General features: G+C 61.3%; 1 protein-coding gene and 1 pseudogene across 4 annotated transcripts; both read left to right on the forward strand.

The window, feature by feature from the left end:
- Positions 1 to 2,897: 2,897 nt before the first annotated feature.
- Positions 2,898 to 5,351, forward strand: LOC307175931 (epiplakin-like; annotated as a pseudogene). Its single transcript has one exon. The product of its transcript is annotated as an epiplakin-like (transcript).
- Positions 5,352 to 7,302: 1,951 nt separating this feature from the next.
- On the forward strand, positions 7,303 to 15,053 carry NRBP2 (nuclear receptor binding protein 2). 3 transcript variants are annotated; one of them, XM_079901566.1, is made up of 18 exons: positions 7,303 to 7,695; positions 8,169 to 8,291; positions 8,359 to 8,460; positions 8,557 to 8,646; positions 8,796 to 8,836; positions 8,931 to 9,025; positions 9,175 to 9,198; positions 9,271 to 9,354; positions 9,426 to 9,481; positions 9,578 to 9,673; positions 10,734 to 10,866; positions 10,983 to 11,085; positions 11,211 to 11,261; positions 11,344 to 11,479; positions 12,423 to 12,476; positions 12,567 to 12,630; positions 12,740 to 12,795; positions 12,886 to 15,053. In XM_079901566.1, exons 1-18 carry the CDS (start codon positions 7,573 to 7,575, stop codon positions 12,952 to 12,954), a joined length of 1,500 nt encoding a protein of 499 aa, XP_079757692.1. In that variant the 5' UTR covers positions 7,303 to 7,572; the 3' UTR covers positions 12,955 to 15,053. The 3 variants fall into 3 exon arrangements, with proteins under 3 accessions (XP_079757692.1, XP_079757690.1, XP_079757691.1); XM_079901564.1 differs by having other exon boundaries at positions 8,359 to 8,646; XM_079901565.1 differs by having other exon boundaries at positions 8,359 to 8,646; positions 9,280 to 9,354.
- The last annotated feature ends 2,747 nt before the right edge of the window (positions 15,054 to 17,800 follow it).

The following is a 17,800-nucleotide window of genomic DNA, read 5'->3' on the forward strand; positions in this document are numbered from 1 at the left end:
GATTGGGCTCTTCTGTGTCTCCCAGCCTTGAAGCTGCTTTGTCTCCCACTCCCCAGGCCCTGCACACCCCTCACATGCCCTGGTCTGTCTCTCCCGAGCTCCAGACCTCTCTGTCCAGCTGCTTCCCCAAGGTCCCCACTTCAGACTCAAGGCACCCACTCCCAGGCCCCTCTTCACGTCCTGCCTGGTCAGGGACCAGGGAGGCTCGTACCAGGCCCAAGGTCGCTGCTGACCAAACGGGCCATGGCCCAGCCACGGTTACCCAGCTGCGTAGGGCAGAGCCGCAGGCACAGGGCCTCTCCCAGCCCGTCAGGCCCTCCCCCCACGATGGCCCTCAGGGCCCCAGCACCCTCCCTCCCACGAACCCCTGCTGTTCAGGAAACTTGAGCTTCCCGCGCAGGAGTCTGTCCTGCTCCTCTGGTTTTCCTTGCTGGGCTCCCGGCGGGACAACACAGCCTGCAGCACCCCCCCCCCCCACTGGCTGCTCCTGACCCCGTGGCCCAGAAAGCCCTCCCGCCTTGGCTGGGTAGCGAAGTACCTTTTTTCTTTCCCACCCTGGTCCCCTGCCCGACTTCAGGTGGTCAGCTCACTGCTCCAGCCACCCCAGGGGCCCTGTTACCTGAGGCTTCCTCTGCTCACACACCCTCTGAAGGCCGTCCTGGAACGAGGCGCACCATACAAAGGAAGCAGGCTGGTCACTGGGCAGGTGGGCAGCACAGCACGCGTCCAGGTCAGCTCGCGGAAGCAGAGCCTGACACGGTTTCAGGGAGTGGCCTCGGGAAGGCTCCTGGGGAAGGAGGGGAGGAAGCAGATGGCAGGGAGACAAGCTGGCTGGTGGTGCAGAGCCTCAGCCACCCCTAGAAGGAGGTCAGGGCGGCCTTGCGTCCACCACGGTCACACCGAGTCCTGGAACCCCGCTCAGGCGTCCAGCTGGTCACTCGAACAAAGCCTTTTGTGTTCTTTCCCAAGACCTGGATCTTTTTTTTTTTTGTGGAGCACAGGCTCCGGACGCGCAGGCTCAGCGGCCATGGCTCACAGGCCCAGCCGCTCCGCGGCATGTGGGATCTTCCCGGACCGGGGCACGAACCCGCGTCCCCTGCTCGGCAGGCGGACTCTCAACCACTGCGCCACCAGGGAAGCCCAAGGCCTGGATCTCAACAACGCTCCTCTCTCCCCACCCCATGTCCTCTTCCCACCTTCTCAAAGGCATGATGGTGTGCCCTGCGCGCCCACACTGCATGGCCTGCTCGCTTCGGGAGAGCTGAACAAGTGCCGTGCCTCCTGGAACCTGGCGGGGGGGCGGGGGCGGGGCGGGTGAGCACCAAGCCACCGCCTCCACGTCTGCCCGGGCCTGGCACGCACTCCGAGACCCAGCGGCAGACCGGCTGCAGGCGCCACCGGGGCTCTGGGCCCAACATCCGGGCAGGGAAAGGGGGCAACAGGATTTTGCCCAGGGGTCTCAGCAGACACAGAGGAGCACCTCTTGGGCCCAGCTATGGGGAGAGCGGGGCCGTGGGGGGATTTAGGGTTCAGGCTCTGCAGAGCGGGTGACGGAGAGCTGCTCACAGCCAGCACTTCTGGGGGCACCATGGAACTTGAGGCCCCTTGCGAGACCGCTGGGCATAGGTGTCCAGGAGGCAGCTGGACACGCGGTTCCGTGACCCCAGGACAGGCTGGGCTCCAGCTGCGGTCAGGGGAGCTCTCCGGCTGAACGGGGAAATGTCACCAGGGAGGAGGGTCCCCCATGCCCCGTGCCCCAGAGGTCGGGAGGTCAAATCGAAAATGCGTTTGTGGGGTTTGGCAGTTTGGAGTCCGAGGTTACCTCAGCAAGAGCTGCGGAGCGGGGACGAGGGCGCGTGCGGCTGAGCCTTCTCCCGAGACCCCGTGTGAGGCTTTGGGGAGCTGCGGGAGGCGAGGACAGTGTGGACCAGGACCGGGGACTGCAGGTGTGGTTCTGTGGAAGTAGGACGTGGACTGGCTCCTGGGGCCGGGAGGGAACAATTACCACAGCCCGGGAGGCTTCAAACAACAGCACCTTATTCTTCCACAGTTGAGGGGCCAGGATCTGGAATCAGTGCTTCTGGCGTTTGGTGGCAATGCTGGGTTTGGGGCCTGAAGCTGCTCGCCTCCAGTCTGCTTCTGTGGGCTGGGCATCGTCCCCGTCTGTCTTCCTGTGAGGACACAGTCGTGTTGGAATAAGGACCTCTCTACACCAGTGTGACCTCACCTTAACCTTAACTTAATTACATTTGCAAAGACCCTATTTCCAGAGGCCATGGCCCGGAGGACATGGGGCCAGGGTGGGCAGAGGGGGACACAGCCGGGCTGAGGTGAGAGACTTGGGACAGAGGGCAGGAACCTGGCTGAAGCCCGGTGGGGAGCCAGGAGGGAGCAGAGGCCAGGGCAGCAGTGGGTTAAGGTGGGGAAGGATTTGGAGGGGTCACTGGGAAGGGGGAGGGAGAAGCACACGAATACATGGAGACCACCCGAGGGCAGGGCAGGGGCTGGTCATCGCTGGGTATTGAGGCCAACGGCGGGTGGAGGCCGAGCCTCTGCACCAGGACCCTGGCGGGAGGGGGACGAGGGTGCGGGGTTGAGATGGAGGCCAGAGGATGGCCTATAGGAGAAAACAGAGCCCGCACCCCGCAAGGCTACCGTGGGGTCCCTGTGCTCACATGGTCCCCTCCTGGGAGCCGCAGGGCAAGGGGAGGGACCAAAGCTGGGTGTGACACCCCTCCCTCAGGAGGGCCGGCTGCCCTGGAGGTGGGTCCAGAGAGCAGGGTTGACCTCCTGACCGTGTCTGCCCTCCCACCCACCTGGGCTGTCTCGGGTCCCTCACAGCCTTTCCATCCCCACAGGGAGCAGACGGTGGGCCCTGGCTGAGCAAGTTCTGTGCGATGAACAGCCACGTCTCTCCTCTCAACCTCCTGGTCACCAATGGCACTGAGACGGCTGTCGTCCCTGAGACCGTGAAGGCCGTGCTGGGCTCCGGCACCCCATCCGGGCCCCAGGCCAGGAGCCTCGCCGGCGTGTATGTGGAGGCCTCGGGCCAGGCCCAGCGTCTCTACGCTGTCATGAAGCAGGGTCTCCTGCCCTTTGGGCTCGAGCTGGCTCTGCTGGAGGCCCAGGCGGCCCCGGGCAGGGCCAGCTGCTCCTCGTGTCTGAGGCCCTGCAGCAGGGCCTGGTGGGCCTGGAGCGGAAGGAGAAGCCGCTGGCCGCCGAGCACGCGGTCACTGGGTACCCTGACCCTCTGGGGGTGGGAAGCTGGCCCTCTTCCAGGCCATAGGGAAGGAGGTTGTGGACAGGGCACTGGGGTGGAGCTGGCTGGAGGCCCAGGAGGCCACGGGGGGCCTGGTGGACCCCATCCAGGGCATGCGTGTGGCCCCTGAGCTGGCCTGCCAGCAAAGCCTCCTGGACCAGGAGACGTGGTGTGGGCTGTTGGAGCTTGGGCCCAGCTCAAGTGCCCCAGGCTTCCTGGACCCCGACACGCCGGAGCGGCTGCCGTACCGGGAGCTGGTAGGCAGGTGTGTGCAGGCCCCCAGCACGGGGCTGGGCCTGCTGCTCCTCAAGATCACTTTCCGTACGCTGAGTGGGGCACCGAGCTTGGCCAGGCCGCTGGAGGTGGGGGTCCTGGACGTGGAGACGGCCCAGGCCTGCGGGAGGGCAGGCTGGCGGTGCCGGATGTGGGTGCACGCACCGAGGTGCAGCGCCACCCGCAGGGCACCGGCGGTGTGGCAGGGCTCGTCCTGCTGCCTGCAGGGCACAAGAGCTTCCAGGCCTCGGCCGAGCACCTGCTCCCCACGGGCGCCACGCTTCCGGTCCGGGAGGCTCAGGACGCCACCCGCATGCTGGTGGGCCCAGCCACCGGCCGGCAGCTGTGGCCAGATGAGGCGGTCAGGGCAGGCCTGTTTGGACCAGAGCTCCACAGGCAGCTCCTGGCAGCAGAGCAGGTGGTGACGGGGTATCGTGGCCCCTTCAGTGGCATCCGAATGCCCCTATTCCAGGCCATGACGAGGGAGCTGGTGGACAGGCCTCCGCTGCTGAGGCTCTTGGTTGCCCAGCTGGCTACAGGCAGGCTAGGGTGTCCTGCCCGCAGGCTCCGGCTGCCCTGGGAGGCCACCCTGCACTTAGGCTGCCTGGACAAAGAGCTCAGCAGCATCTCTCGCAGGCGGCTGGCTTCTCGGACCCCGGCATGCAGGAGAGCCTCAGCTGTGAGCAGCTGCTGGCCCACTGTGTCACCGACCCAGAGACAGGGCTGGCCTTCCTGCCCATCTCAGTGGGGAGCCCTGGAGCGGAGCCACAGGGGCCCCCGTTCACTGAGCACAGCACCTGGCAGACCTTGAGAGCTGCCGTGGCCACCGTCTCCATGGGCAAGTTCCAGGGCCGGCCCATGTCGCTCTCCGAGGCAGTCCCCGTGGAGCAGAGGGTGACGCTGACCCAGCAGCACAAGGACGGGGCCCTCTTGGTGGAGGAGCTGGTGGCTGCGCTGAGGGCCACCCACGAGCAGGCTGCAGCCACTGCCGGGACCACCTTGGCTGGGTGAGGATGCCCGTGACTCCAGGAGAGCTTCTGAGAGTGGAGATCATCAACCAGGGCATGCGCGAGCAGCTGGCACGAGGCCGGACCATGGGCAGCCTGGCCTCGTGCAGAGGTACTTGCGAGGCACCGGCTGCACCGCCGGCTTGCTGTGCCCGGCTCCCAGGAGCCCCTCGGCATCCACGAGACTTGTAGGAAGGGGCTTCTCAGGCCCGGCACAGCCCTCGCCCTCCTGGAGACGTGAGCAGCCAGTGGCTTCATCATCAAAAGAAAACAAGGGGTATTCGGTGGAGGAGGCACTGAGGGCTGGCGTCATGGGCCCGACGTGTCCGCGAGGCTGCTGTCGGCTGAGCGCGCCGTCACCGGCTACACCGACCCCTACACCGGGGAGCAGATCTCCCTCTTCCAGGCCATGAAGAAGGACCTCATCGTCCGGAGCACGGCATCCGCCTGCTGGAGGCCCAGATCGCCACGAGCAGCGTCATCGACCCCGTGCATAGCCGCCGCCTGCCCGTGGACGTGGCCTACTGGCGCGGCTACTTCGACGAGGGGATGAACCGCGTCCTGGAGGACCCCAGCGACGACACCAAGGGCTTCTTCGACCGCAACACGCACGAGAACTTCACCTACGTGCAGCTGCTCCAGAGGGCTACTCCTGACCCAGAAACAGGCCTCTTGTTTCTTCTCTGTCTGGAAAGTGAGTGGGTATTCTTTCTAATTGGTTGTTTTTTTCAACCCTGAAAAATATATGACAACATTTTAAAACGTTTCTTAGCGTGCCAGCGTCTGTGTGCAATGTGTCCAGCTTCCGTGCGCAGCGACGTTCTACTCTCTTCCGTCCTTTTTTGCTTATGGTTCCTCATTGCATTAAAGGAAAGACATTGTCCTGTATGATTTTTTTCTCTTCACCCTTGGTGTTATCAGGTGTGAATTTTCAATTAGAATTTCACAAGTGGCCATTTCTGATAGACTCTGATGCAGTTAGAGTGAAGGACTTTCCTTTGTTTCCCTGGCCTATCACACTGAAGTGTATGCATCAATTTGTTATATTCCCATTTTAATTAAATCCATTCCTTTCAGTTATCGATTTTTCTCCTGTTCGTTGAGTAAACCATTCCCCATCAATTTCTCGCAGTAATAAGTGCCTTTGGGTCTCAATTTGGGGTCGACCTGCTATTATTTTCCATCCTATGGCTGTGCTTTGAGGGGGCAGGGGCTGGTTCTGTCCCCTGGTGCAGCTCTCCCAGTTGGTATGACCCCCTTGGTTTGCGCCACCAGCTTTGTTCTGGAGGTATGGCCTTTACAACAACGTACAAAGAATTGTTAGTATGTCAGCAAAGCTTTTTTCTTTGAGTTCAGTTTTTTGAAGGTTCATCCACAGAACTCTATCCTTATTGTAGATATGAGGTTAATCACAGGAGAGAAGCACTGACAACCTACGGTGGCATACAGTCATATCCAGAATGGTCTCTGCTTACACTGCAGTTCAGGTGTCAGACTCGGATGAGCCTGGAACTTCAGACACTCATTGCACAGTGTCTGGTTGGGGCAGGTGACAGAGGACCAAGTCTTGCTGGTCCCTCCTTTGCGACACAGCGCGTTCTGAGCAGTGTGAGTGATGGTTTCACAGGATCACCTGAGGGGGGTGGAGTGGGGAGTGCGGGGGCTATGCTGGTCCACCAGGATGACGGCGGTGGAGTTATGTCTGTGCAGAAGGTTGGGAGGAAGAGAGGTGTGCAGGGGACTCTGAGAGACCAACAACAGGCCGAAGGCCTTTGAGCCCGGGGTGGGGGGGGGTCAGGGTTGTGGTTTACGTCTGGGAGAAGGCACACGCGTGTCCACTACTTCTCTCTCCAGAAGGACATAGTGAGGGAGGGGAGGACTCAGCAGGTGTGAGCGGGAGACTATTGAAAGGTAGTGGGGGTTTGGGATAAAGGGGGTTTTACACAAGAATTCTAAAGCACATCCCCTGTTGACATGGCCTCTGGGGTCAGGGCTCCCTTCTGATGGCTCCACTGTTCTGGAAAAGCCATCAGCAGAAAGCGGAGAGAGGGCCATCTGGGAATGTGGGAAGGTGGGTGTGGACATGAAAGGGAAACACCGAATTGCAGGCCAGTGGGAGGTCTGTGGTCACTAATTAAAGTCCACCTGCTTGCGTAGTTTTGTCTCCTTCGGGGACCCTCCCACGTGTTCCTTAGGGGATGGGGGACGTGCCGGGAGAGCTGGCCTCCCCGTCGCGCATTCCTGCCCTTCCCCCAGACCCTCGCGGTGATCCCCGGGCTGAGCGGGCTGCGCCCGGCCCGCTCCACGCTGGGTTCACCCCAAGGTGGGCGCCCGGGGACTGGGCCGGGTTTCAGGATGTGTGTGGCAGGCGTGTGATGGGGAACCGGTGCAGGAAGTACCAGCGGCTCCCAGAGCTGGGCAGGGCCGGTCGGCGCAGGCCTCCGCGGGCCCGGGGAGGCCCCGACGGACCCGGCTCCGGGCCGCCACGCAAACCCCTGCGCCCGGGCCGCTCGCCTCAAGCTGGTGCCGGGGCAGCCGAGTGCAGCGAGTCCCGGGGGGAGCCTGTTTGGGACCAGGCAGCTCCACCGGGAGGGGGCCTCGGGAGGGGCGGGGCCCTAGACGGGGCGGGCGGGGCCTCTGACGGGGCGGGGTCCGCGAGGCGGGGCCTTCGTGGATGTGGGCGGGGATAGTGGGCGGGGCCTCGGCCGGGGTGGGTCCCCACGCGCTGGGCCCCTGGGCGGGGGACAGGTGGGGTCTCCGCTGGGCGCCGCAAGGTCTCTGCCTTCTACGGGGAATCTCCGCTCGGGCTCCGGCCAGGAGAGGCGGCTCCGGTGGGGCAGGCGGGCTCCACCCCCGGGCCGGCCGCGCGCCCGCGCCTCCCAGTTCCCGGAGCCCGAGTAGGGACTCGAGGTGGTGGCGGCGGCGGCTCCGCTCCCAGCTGGGCGTCTGGGCGCGGGGCCAGGACGGGAGGGGAGCGGCGGCGGCGCTGGGCGGCGGATAGCGCGGAGGGCGGCGGCCTGGACCCGCCGAGCCATGGCGGCCCCGGAGCCGGTGCCGAGGCGGGGCCGGGAGCGGGAGCGGGAGGACGAGAGTGAGGACGAGAGCGACATCCTGGAAGAGAGCCCGTGCGGCCGCTGGCAGAAGCGGCGGGAGCAGGTGGGCACGGCAGGGAGGGGCGGGTCGCCGCCCACCTCCGGCGGAGGGGCCCTTGAGACCACGCGGGGCCGTGCGGACTCTCGGGAAGCCAGAGGCCCGAAACCTCTCCGAAGCGTCGCGCAGGCGGCCCCCTTCTTGACGGGCCCTTGCACTCCTTTAGCCTGGCGCCCACGCCCTGGTGAGGAACCCCCGATTCTCTAAGTCTCCTCCCGAGACCACCTCCCCATGCCTCTGGGACCAGCTGTTAGTCCTCTGGGGACCAGCCTCAAAAACACCCGGAACATGCCCCAGATCCCCTCAGCACAGCCCCAGGATACCAAGCTTCTGCTCCTGGGTGCTCAGCTTCCCCCCAGAGCAGGCCAGCGCCTGCCTCACATACTCGGGCTGCTGGAAGGGAGGTGAGCGGAGACCTAGCCCGCGCCCTTTTCCTCCCCCACGCACCAGCTCACTCGTGCCCCCCGCCCCCCCACCAGGTGAACCAGGGGAACATGCCCGGCGTCCAGAGCACCTTCCTGGCCATGGACACGGAGGAGGGGGTGGAGGTGGTGTGGAACGAGCTGCACTTCGCTGACAGGAAGGCCTTTTCGGCCCACGAGGTAAGGCCTGCTGCCCTCACCCCCAACGCCCAGCCCCCCCAGCCTGGTGACCGCCCCCCCTTCCCAGGAGAAGATCCAGCTCATGTTTGAGCAGCTGGTGCTGGTGGACCACCCCAACATCGTCAAGCTGCACAAGTACTGGCTGGACGCCTCGGAGGCCCGAGCACGGGTGAGCCCTGGGCACACCACAGGGAGGGGGCACCAGTGGGTGGGGCGGCCGCGGGCACCCACCGTTGGTGGAGCCCGTGAGCCTGCCGCCTCGCAGGTCATCTTCATCACGGAGTACGTGTCATCGGGCAGCCTCAAGCAGTTCCTCAAAAAGACCAAGAAGAACCACAAGGCCATGAACGCCAGGGTACAGGGAGCGGGCTGGGTCAGCGTCAGGGCCAGGGTGGGGTCGGGGGTGCGCTGGGCGGCCCTGGGCACAGGAGCGGGGTTGGGCCGGGGCACCTCAGGCCCAGCTGCCTTTCCTGCGCTCACCCCACGGAGTCCGTCCGCCGCCAGGCCTGGAAGCGCTGGTGCACGCAGATCCTGTCGGCGCTCAGGTGAGGGCCTGGGCTTGCCCGAGCACCTGCCCCTGGCGCCCCCGCCCCTCTGGCACCCCTGACCCAGCTCCCCCTGCTCTCCCCTCCTCCCCAGCTTTCTGCACGCCTGCAGTCCCCCCATCATCCACGGGAACCTGACCAGCGACACCATCTTCATACAGCACAACGGCCTCATCAAGATCGGCTCTGGTGCTGGCGGAGCGGGGCTGGGCGGGGGCGGGGGGCGGGGCTGGGCGGGGGCGGGGGGCGGGGCTGGGGGACCTGTCTGGAACGGGGCGGACGATGCCCACTGCCCCATCACGTTGACGCCTGCTTTCTCCCCGCGGTGACCGGCGCAGTGTGGCACCGGATCTTCTCCAATGGTGCGTGGGGACCCTGGGGGGACGGAGCGTGGGGGAGAGGTCCGGTCTGCTCATCCCGCGCGCTCTCCGCAGCGCTCCCAGACGATCTTCGAAGCCCCATCCGTGTTGAGCGGGAGGAACCTCGGAACCTGCACTTCTTCCCGCCAGAGTACGGAGGTGAGTCTGGGGGGGTCCCCCCTCACCCCCGGCATCCGCCTTACCTGCCCTGATCTGCTCTCCCCTTTCAGAAGTTGCCGATGGCACTGCCGTGGACATCTTCTCTTTTGGGATGTGTGCGCTGGAGGTACTAACCCCGTGGTCTCTGGGCCCCTCCCAGCTAACTCCCCCCATCCCACCTGTGCTGTCCCTTCCCCATGCCTGACCTTGCCCTGCCCCCCAGATGGCTGTGCTGGAGATCCAGGCCAACGGGGACACCCGGGTCACAGAGGAGGCCATCGCTCGCGCCAGGCATTCTCTGAGTGACCCTAACATGCGGGTAAGCAGCTGGCCCTGCCCCTACCGGCTGGCTCTCAGTGTTCCAAGGAGGGCCGGTGCGGTGCTTCGGGCAGGCCTGGAGGTGCAGCAGGTCTGGGCCCGGCCCGCTGCGTGAGCCTCCACCCCCCCCTCCCCCGCAAGGAGGGCCTTACTGGGCGTGCGTGTTGAGTTGCAGACGTGAAGGCTCTGAGGGCACACTCTAAGCACAGAGAGACCGGAGAGATACTTCCCGTGTGGGCACAATTTTTATGCCCGTTTTATAGATAAAGGAACAGGTTCAGAGAGGCTTTAGAGCGAGTGGTGGAGCCGGTGTTTGCATCCAGGTCTGCCTGGTTCCACGTCCCCGCCTGTAAGCCTTCAGGAGACCAGTTAGAAAGAACGTGGTCCTAGCCTGTGTTGGGGGCAAGGTGGGTGGGGAGCCGGCAAAGGGATTGCGGACGGACAGAAGCTGCAGCCACAGCCTCTCTGGCCAGAGTCTGGCGACTGTCTGGCTTCACCGCGTGACCTCTGGGGATGGGGGAGGGAAGTGACGGGGCCTGGACAGGACTGACGAGGAGGTGGAGCCAGGATGGACCCGAGAGCCAGTGGAGGGCACGGATGTGGGGCAGGGCAGGGACACTTCAAGGTCATCTCCGGAATCAGGCCTGACCTGAGGCAACCGGAAGAGGGGCAGGCTGTAGGTAGGCGGGCTCAGGCTAGGCTGCACTGGCCTCGAGGGCCTGCGCTGATCTTTCAGCACTCTGCCCAGCCCCAGGGCTGCGAGGCGGGGCTGGGGTCCTCCCTGAGCAGCGCAGCTTCACCTGTGAATTGGGGATGACAGTGTCAACCCGCCACGATTTTTGTGAGGGGTGCTGGAAGTAGAGCACGGGCAGTTCTGGGCCCGGGGGCAGACTCGACTGTCCTGTTGGAAGAATCAGGTCCTGGCCTGGCTGCTAACGGGGTTCCGCTACTCTCTGCACGTTGCTCCATGAAGGCTCCCACGGGGTTGGGAGGCTTCTCCTCACACGGTGGGGCCAGAGCGGAGGGGCTCCACCGACTGCAGCCCCCTCTCCACACCCCAGGAGTTCATCCTCTCCTGCCTGGCCCGGGACCCTGCCCGCCGGCCCTCCGCGCACAGCCTCCTCTTCCACCGTGTGCTGTTTGAGGTGCACTCGCTGAAGCTCCTGGCCGCCCACTGCTTCATCCAGCACCAGTGTGAGGGGCAGGCCAGCCTGGGGGTGGGCCAGGGCCTGGGGTCGGGGTGCAGAAGGAGGCCCCGCAGGACCTCGTGCTTCAGGGCCCACTGCCCTGTGTGCTCCCACCGCCCGCAGACCTCATGCCTGAGAACGTGGTGGAGGAAAAGACCAAGGCGACGGACCCGCACACGGTCCTGGCAGAGATCCCCCGGCCGCCCCGGCCCCCGTTGCAGTGGCGGTGAGCAGCCTGCAGCCCAGAGGCCTCCCCTCTCCTCCCGGCCACGCCCCCCCAGCCCTGCCCCCCCCCCCCCCCCCCGCCCCCGCAGGACCGCCACCCTCATGTTCTCCTCACACCCATACCAGGTACTCAGAGGTCTCCTGCTTGGAGCTTGACAAGTTCCTGGAGGATGTCAGGTGAGGGCTGGAGTGAGGCTGGGGAGTGGGTAACTGTCAGGCCTGAGCCCTCAGCTGCCACCACCCCGCACTGTGTCCCTAGAAATGGGATCTACCCACTGATGAACTTCGCTGCTGCTCGGCCCCTGGGGCTGCCCCGTGTGCTGGCCCCACCCCCCGAGGAAGTCCCAAAGGCTAAGACCCCGACGCCAGAACCCTTTGACTCAGAGACCAGAAAGGTGAGACTCCAGCCTCCACAGGCCTGCCCACCGCCCAGACGGGTGCCCGTATCAGGGGTTTCAAGTCCCCCAGCCCGGCTCTCCTCCAGGCTGCCAGGAGAGACCAGGTTCTGGCTGACCTCTTTGTGGGGCTTGGGGGGCAGTCGTACAAGCTGGGATACCCCCTTTCCCAGAGGCTCCAGGGGAAGACCCCTGCAGGCCCCTGTCCCATACACGCTGCCTCTCGGATCCCACCTCCTTGGCTTGCTGATTCGCTGACATCTGTGACCTGGTGTTTCTGCCAAGGCCCCCAGGCCCTGTGTTTCCCCCGTCCCCTCCTCCTGCTAGGCTCCCCCCTGGCCAGGGGCCTCCCCGGCCACCCTCTCCCTTTCCTTGTCCACACCCACTGGGCTCCAGAGCCTCTGGCTTTGGCCTTGGGTGTGTCTCCATGGTTACCTCCCTGATCTGGGCCCCCTCTGTTCCCCACTGGCCTGCTGCACCAGCCCCCAGCCTGGCCGCCTTCCCCGGGCTTTCCAGCCAGAATTCGTGTTCTGATAGCCACAGCTGGGGGTCCTCAGCGCACGCCCCCGCCCCCGCCCCTGGCCCGGCACTCTGAGGCTTGGTGTTGCTGGCATCCTGTGCTTCTGCTGTCATATCCCTGCGCACCTCGCTCCTCCCCCACCCCCTTCCCACAGCTCCCTCTTTCTTCAGGTGTTCTCCTCACCTGTGAAAACTCCTATTCATCCTTCGGTACCCAGCTTCAATATCTACTCTGGAAGTTTCCCTCAACTCGCCAGGCTCCTAGCAGTGAGATGTGCTTCCTAGGCTCCCCTTGGAGACCCTCCTCATTTCCGGTCTTTACGACCCCTTTGTGTCTGGGCCCCTTTGACACAGCATCTGCTCTTGCTGCCCAGTTGCTGAGTTCCAGCCTTCGTGGGTGACCTTGGCCTCCCCCTTCCCCCAGGTGATCCAGATGCAGTGTAACCTGGAGAGAAGCGAGGACCAGGCGCGCTGGCATGTGAGGGGGGGGGCGCCACCCACAGAGGCGCGGGAGCGCGGGAGGGGCGGGGCCGACTCCCGAGCCCACCTTGCCCTCCCGCCTCCCCAGCTCACTCTGCTCCTGGTGCTGGAGGACAGGCTGCACCGGCAGCTCACCTACGACCTGCTCCCAAGTAGGCCGCCCGGCGGGACCCTGGGCGGTGGCGGGGCGGGGGGTTGGGGGGGGCGGGCACGGCGGGCGGCGCTGCGGCCTCACGCCCGGTCCTCACGCCCCTGCTGCAGCCGACAGTGCCCAGGACCTGGCCGCCGAGCTGGTGCACTATGGCTTCGTCCACGAGGTGAGGTGCGCAGCCGGGTACGGCCAGCCTGGGAGGGCCGCAGGGTGGGCCGTGCCCCACCATCGCCCATGCCTCCCTCCTGCCCTGCAGGACGATCGGCCGAAGCTGGCCGCCTTCCTAGACAGCACCTTCCTCAAGTACCGCGGAGCTCAGCCGTGACCTTGATCCCACCTCAGCGCTCCAGCTCTCCAGCTCCCCAGCTCCCCGGAGCCAGACCTGGTGGCTCCCGTGGGGAAGCTCGGCATTGGCCCCCGGCGTCTGGGTGGGGGACCAGGGGCCCCCTCTGCCTGTGTGCCTGCTAGTGAGGAACCTCCCCCTTCCACAGCTCCCAGCAACCCTGCAGTGGGGCTGAGGGTGGTGGGGCAGGCCCGTCAGGGGTGAGGGAGCCAGGGCTGGGGCTGGGGGGCTGGTTAGCCCCGCATGTCCTTAGGATCAGGATGCCCCCATCGGCCAGCTTCCACAACTCAGCATCCCTCCCGTACCCTTCATTTCCACCCCCGACGCCGTCTGGTCACGAGAGGCTGCCCTGCAGGGAAACGCGGCACAGTGCTGGGGGGCTGAGGGGTGGGGGTCGGCCCTGGACAGATGTGTGCCCAGGGAAGCGCTCCATTCCAAGTTGCTACCGCAGAGCCACACGAGGAACCGGAATCGCCGCCTTAAGCCCATGGTAAAGCACCTGCAGGTGTCAGGCGTGGTGCTGGGCACTGGGCAGGGCCACGGCCCTGCAGCTCCATGTGGCTCTCACACCCCACCCCCCGGCCAGTGCAGACCCTCCAAAGGGCTATTTTCTGTCCTTGTTCCCTGGCCTCGAGTGGTCAGGGTCAGGCACCCTCCGTGCTCCTCCCAAGCTCACCACTCCTCCTGCTACCTCTCTTACCTCCACCTGTGGCAGGCAGCTGCCTTCCTGGGTCCTAAGGCTACCAGCCCAGCTCCCTGTCTCCCCCACCGCTACCCCCCATAACCCTAGCCTCCATTCACTTGGACCACCTCCCTTCATTTTCAAATGTAGTTGATCACTCTTAAAGATTTTAAAGTGCATGTATAAACTGAGCACATTCAGGTTTCTAAGCATTTCAAATGTCAAACAAGAAAAGCTCACCACCGTGTTAGTTCTCTGTTGCTGCTGTCAGGGTTTACCACGAACTCAGTGGCTTAAACCAGCACACTTAGATGGTTCTGTAGCTCAGAAGTCTGGCACAGATCCCACCAGACTAAAATCAAGGTGTTAGGAAGACTGCGTGTCTTTCTGGAGGTTCTAGGGCAGAACCCATTTCCTGCTCCTTCAGGTTGCTGGCCTGCAGGTGCCAGGTGCGGCGCTGGGCACAGGGCAGGGATTCATTTCCTCGCAGTGATGGGGCCGAGGTCCCCACTTCCTTGCCTGCTGTAAACTGAAGGCCACTCTTAGCTTCTAGAGGCAGCCACCTCCACTGGCTCACGGCCCCGTCCTCTGTCTTCAAAGTCGGCAACATCGGGTGGAGTCTGTCTCATGAAACTGTGTGTCTGGTTTTCTGCACTAGGAAGGTTTCGTGTGGCTAGGTTGAGTCCGCCCGGATAATCCAGGATGATCTCCTCATCTCAAGGTCCTTAATCTTAATCACATGTGCAAAATACCTTTCACCAAGTAAAGTAATATTCACAGGTTCTGGGGGTTGGGACACTGACATCTTTGCAAGGGGCAGGGGGCGGGTGTCATTATCCCACCTACCACATCACCCTAGCCAAAACCCTAAACCAAAACACCTTACCAAGATGTATCAAATGAAATAAATGCACCAATACGGTGAATCTCAAGTTATCTTAAACATTCCAATACTCTTTACAAAATTATTCAAGTTCTCACACCTTTCAATTTAAAATTACATTCTAAAATAACTTACACATCTAGTTGGAAACGCTGATGCTGTCTGATTCTGCGTCATCTTAAAACAGTTTGAGTGTCCAATGCATAACAGATTGTACCAGTGATTAAACTGAACTCAAAAGGATCAATACTATCATTGCTTCGTTCAATGCCTATGTTGATGTTTTCATTTTAACTTTTATCTTTTCGAAGTTATATACACATTATTTTAAAAGTGGAATTTTCTTAGGCCAATAATAAATAAATAATAAATACTGTCTCTAACCCTGACCCTTTCCAAATTCAACTCTCTTAGCTGTTTCTTCAGGCATTTAAAATGCATGTTTCACAAAATCGCACACATGCTTTTACTGTGTTTTTATTGGTTTTTAACATCACATGTCACCTGCCGGTGTCCTCTGGGGGGAAGGGGGTCACTGGCCTCAACCCCCTGACCCAGCGTCATCCCAGTGTGATGGGTAGTATTACCGCTTCATTCCCACGGGTCTCAGCACAGAACAAGGTGTCCTAGGGTTATATTTGCTTTCTTGCACAACTTTTTGTTTCCCCTGGAGTTAATCATTGCCTTTTGGGGGGCTTAGTTTTCTACACGTCTCATTAATTGCTCCCTAGATTCTCCCGCGGAAGTGCGAACCTACTCTCAGTCTTCAGATTTGTTGCATAGCTGGCTGCTGCGTCATCTTTTCCTGGAGCCCCCAGCCTGCCCACTCTCTGCCCCAGGCTACTTGTTCTTGGGTTTGCGACCCAGCTGTCAGCATGGGCTGCGCCTTCACCAGCACCTCCCTCCTCTTGTCTCTGGAACCCATGCTCTCTTCTTCCTTCATTCACCCTCTGTTTGAGGAGGAACATCCTGAGCGAGGATGCGTGCAGGGTCACGGAGTCGTTCCTGTTTGCCCTCACTACTCTCTCATCTGCTTGTTCGTGCAGCTAGGGACAGTGTTGGGCTGGTGGAAGATTACTTCTTGCCAGGACTGTCATTTTCTTCCAGTCCCAAGAACTCCCATGCCTGTCTGAGTTCTGACCCTTTGTGATTTATTCTCTCTCTCTCTCTGGTTCTTCTCTTTACCCAAGTACTTTGGAAATTCTCAACGACGTGTCCTGATGTAGACCTGCTCTTTCTTTTAATTTTTAATTGAAGCATAGTTGATTTACAATGTTGTGTTAATTCCTGCTGTACAGCAATTTCCATTACGGTTTATCATAGTATATTGAATATAGTTCTCTGTGCTATACAGTAGGACCTTGTTGTTTTGTTTTTTAAATATTTTTTCATTCATTTATTTGGTTGCACCCGGTGTTAGCTGCAGCTCGAGGGCTCCTTACTTGTGGCATGCGAACTCTTAGTTGCAGCATGCATGCGGGCTCTAGCTCCCTGACCAGGGATCGAACCTGGGCCCCCTGCATTGGGAGCGCAGAGCCTTACCCACTGTGCCACCAGGGAAGTCCCTGGACCTTGTTGTTTATGACCTCTTTCATCTATTGTCCAGAGATCCCAACCCTTCAGTTCTAGGAAGCTTTCTTTGCTTTTGTGGTGATTTCTCCCCTCTCCTTTTCTGGAATGCTTACTTAGATGTTGGACTTGTTTTTTGACAGGTGCAATATGTGCTGGTTAAGGGCATAGGCTCTGGAGCCATTCTGCTGCTTCCTGCTGTGTGACAGTGGTCTGTGACTCCACTCTCTCACCAGTGAAGATGGGGATAATAATGGTCCACACTTCATGGGGTGGTTGTGAGATCGCACAAGTTAACTGTGAAAAGTAACGAGAACAGTGCCCAGCACACAAGCACTCTGAAAGCAGCAATGCCAGATTTTCACAGGGGAAGCTGCCAGCAGGGGGTGGTGCTTTTGCCCCCCACAATGGAGGTGGCAAGTCCCAGCCGATCCACCCCTTTATCCCCACCCCTGTTGTGGAGGCCTCTAAGGCGCCCGGCCAGCTCTAGCACTGGGGAGCGCCGACAAGTGCGACAATGGCTCCATTGTCTGCTTTCCAGCTATATGGTTTCGTTGTCATACATTCTGGAAAATTACAGCTTTATCTTTCAACCTTTCTGTTTAACTGTTCGTTTTCCTCTCATGCTTTCCATTTATAAGTGCTCTTTCTCGTTTGCTGAATGTTCTTTCTTTCCAGCCTCTTGTTCATGTTTTCAGACGCAACAGCCTCTCTAATATCTCTGAGGATACGGTTTTAGCTTTCCTTTTTTCCTCCTTCTTCTGCTCGCTTTATTGGCTGTGTTCCTTCTGAGTGCCTTTTCCTTTTGCTTTTTTGTTTTTTCCTCTCCCTCAGCTGTCTGGTGATCCTGGGTCGCCCAGTTGCATCTAATCTTAGTGGCTGGGGCCTATTGCCTGGTGAGCTTTGAGATCAAGGATCGAGCCAGGCCATTCTCCTGACCACCTCCCAACTGCCAGGCTTTTCTTCTGTGTTGGGAGCTACTGCAGAGATGAGCTCTTCTCTCTGAGGATTGTGGGTGCCACATGCTTGGGGCCGGACTCGGAGCCAGGGGTGGAGGTGGCAGAAAGGCGGGAATCTCACATATTCCCCCACTTTCAGAACAGGACCCTGCCCCCGATGGCCAACCCAACCGAGAGCGCCTCTGCTGGAGCTCACCTCCCAGCCACTGCCGGTAGGGGCTGAGCCCTGGAGTCTCTTCCTTTTCACAGTCGCACTTGCGTGAACGATCTCCTGGACCCCGACCTCCAAGATGCGAAAGCAGCTGCCGCTGTCCACCTTTCTTCAGCTCCACAACATTCCACCCCTTTGTCTTCATGGGTTGCTTCCTTTATAAAAATTCTTTTCCTATCATTTTAGAGGGAAGGGAGATGAGGCAAATATTGTTGGGTTTAACCAGGGGTGTCTGTATTTCATGTCAAACTCTCCCAGGATGGAGAAGAGACCTGCCTAGTTGGGGAAGACACCTTGCTGCCTCAGGCAGGCTGAAGTTGCTAAGCTGACAACTTCAGGGCCTGAGCCTCACTGAGTGAGGGTCTTGGGACTGGGTGGGCATGCAGCAAACGTCCAGGGCAGTTCAACACCAGGGATGGACACCTGGAGCCTTTAAAAAACAGTTCAGAACTAAGGGGACTCTGAGTGCATACCCTTCCCACGGGATTGGTTCAGAAGCCTGTCTCTTGGGTTGCACTTCTACC

This window comes from Stenella coeruleoalba (genome assembly GCF_951394435.1).
Source record: "Stenella coeruleoalba genome assembly, chromosome: 17".
Lineage (NCBI taxonomy): Eukaryota > Metazoa > Chordata > Mammalia > Artiodactyla > Delphinidae > Stenella > Stenella coeruleoalba.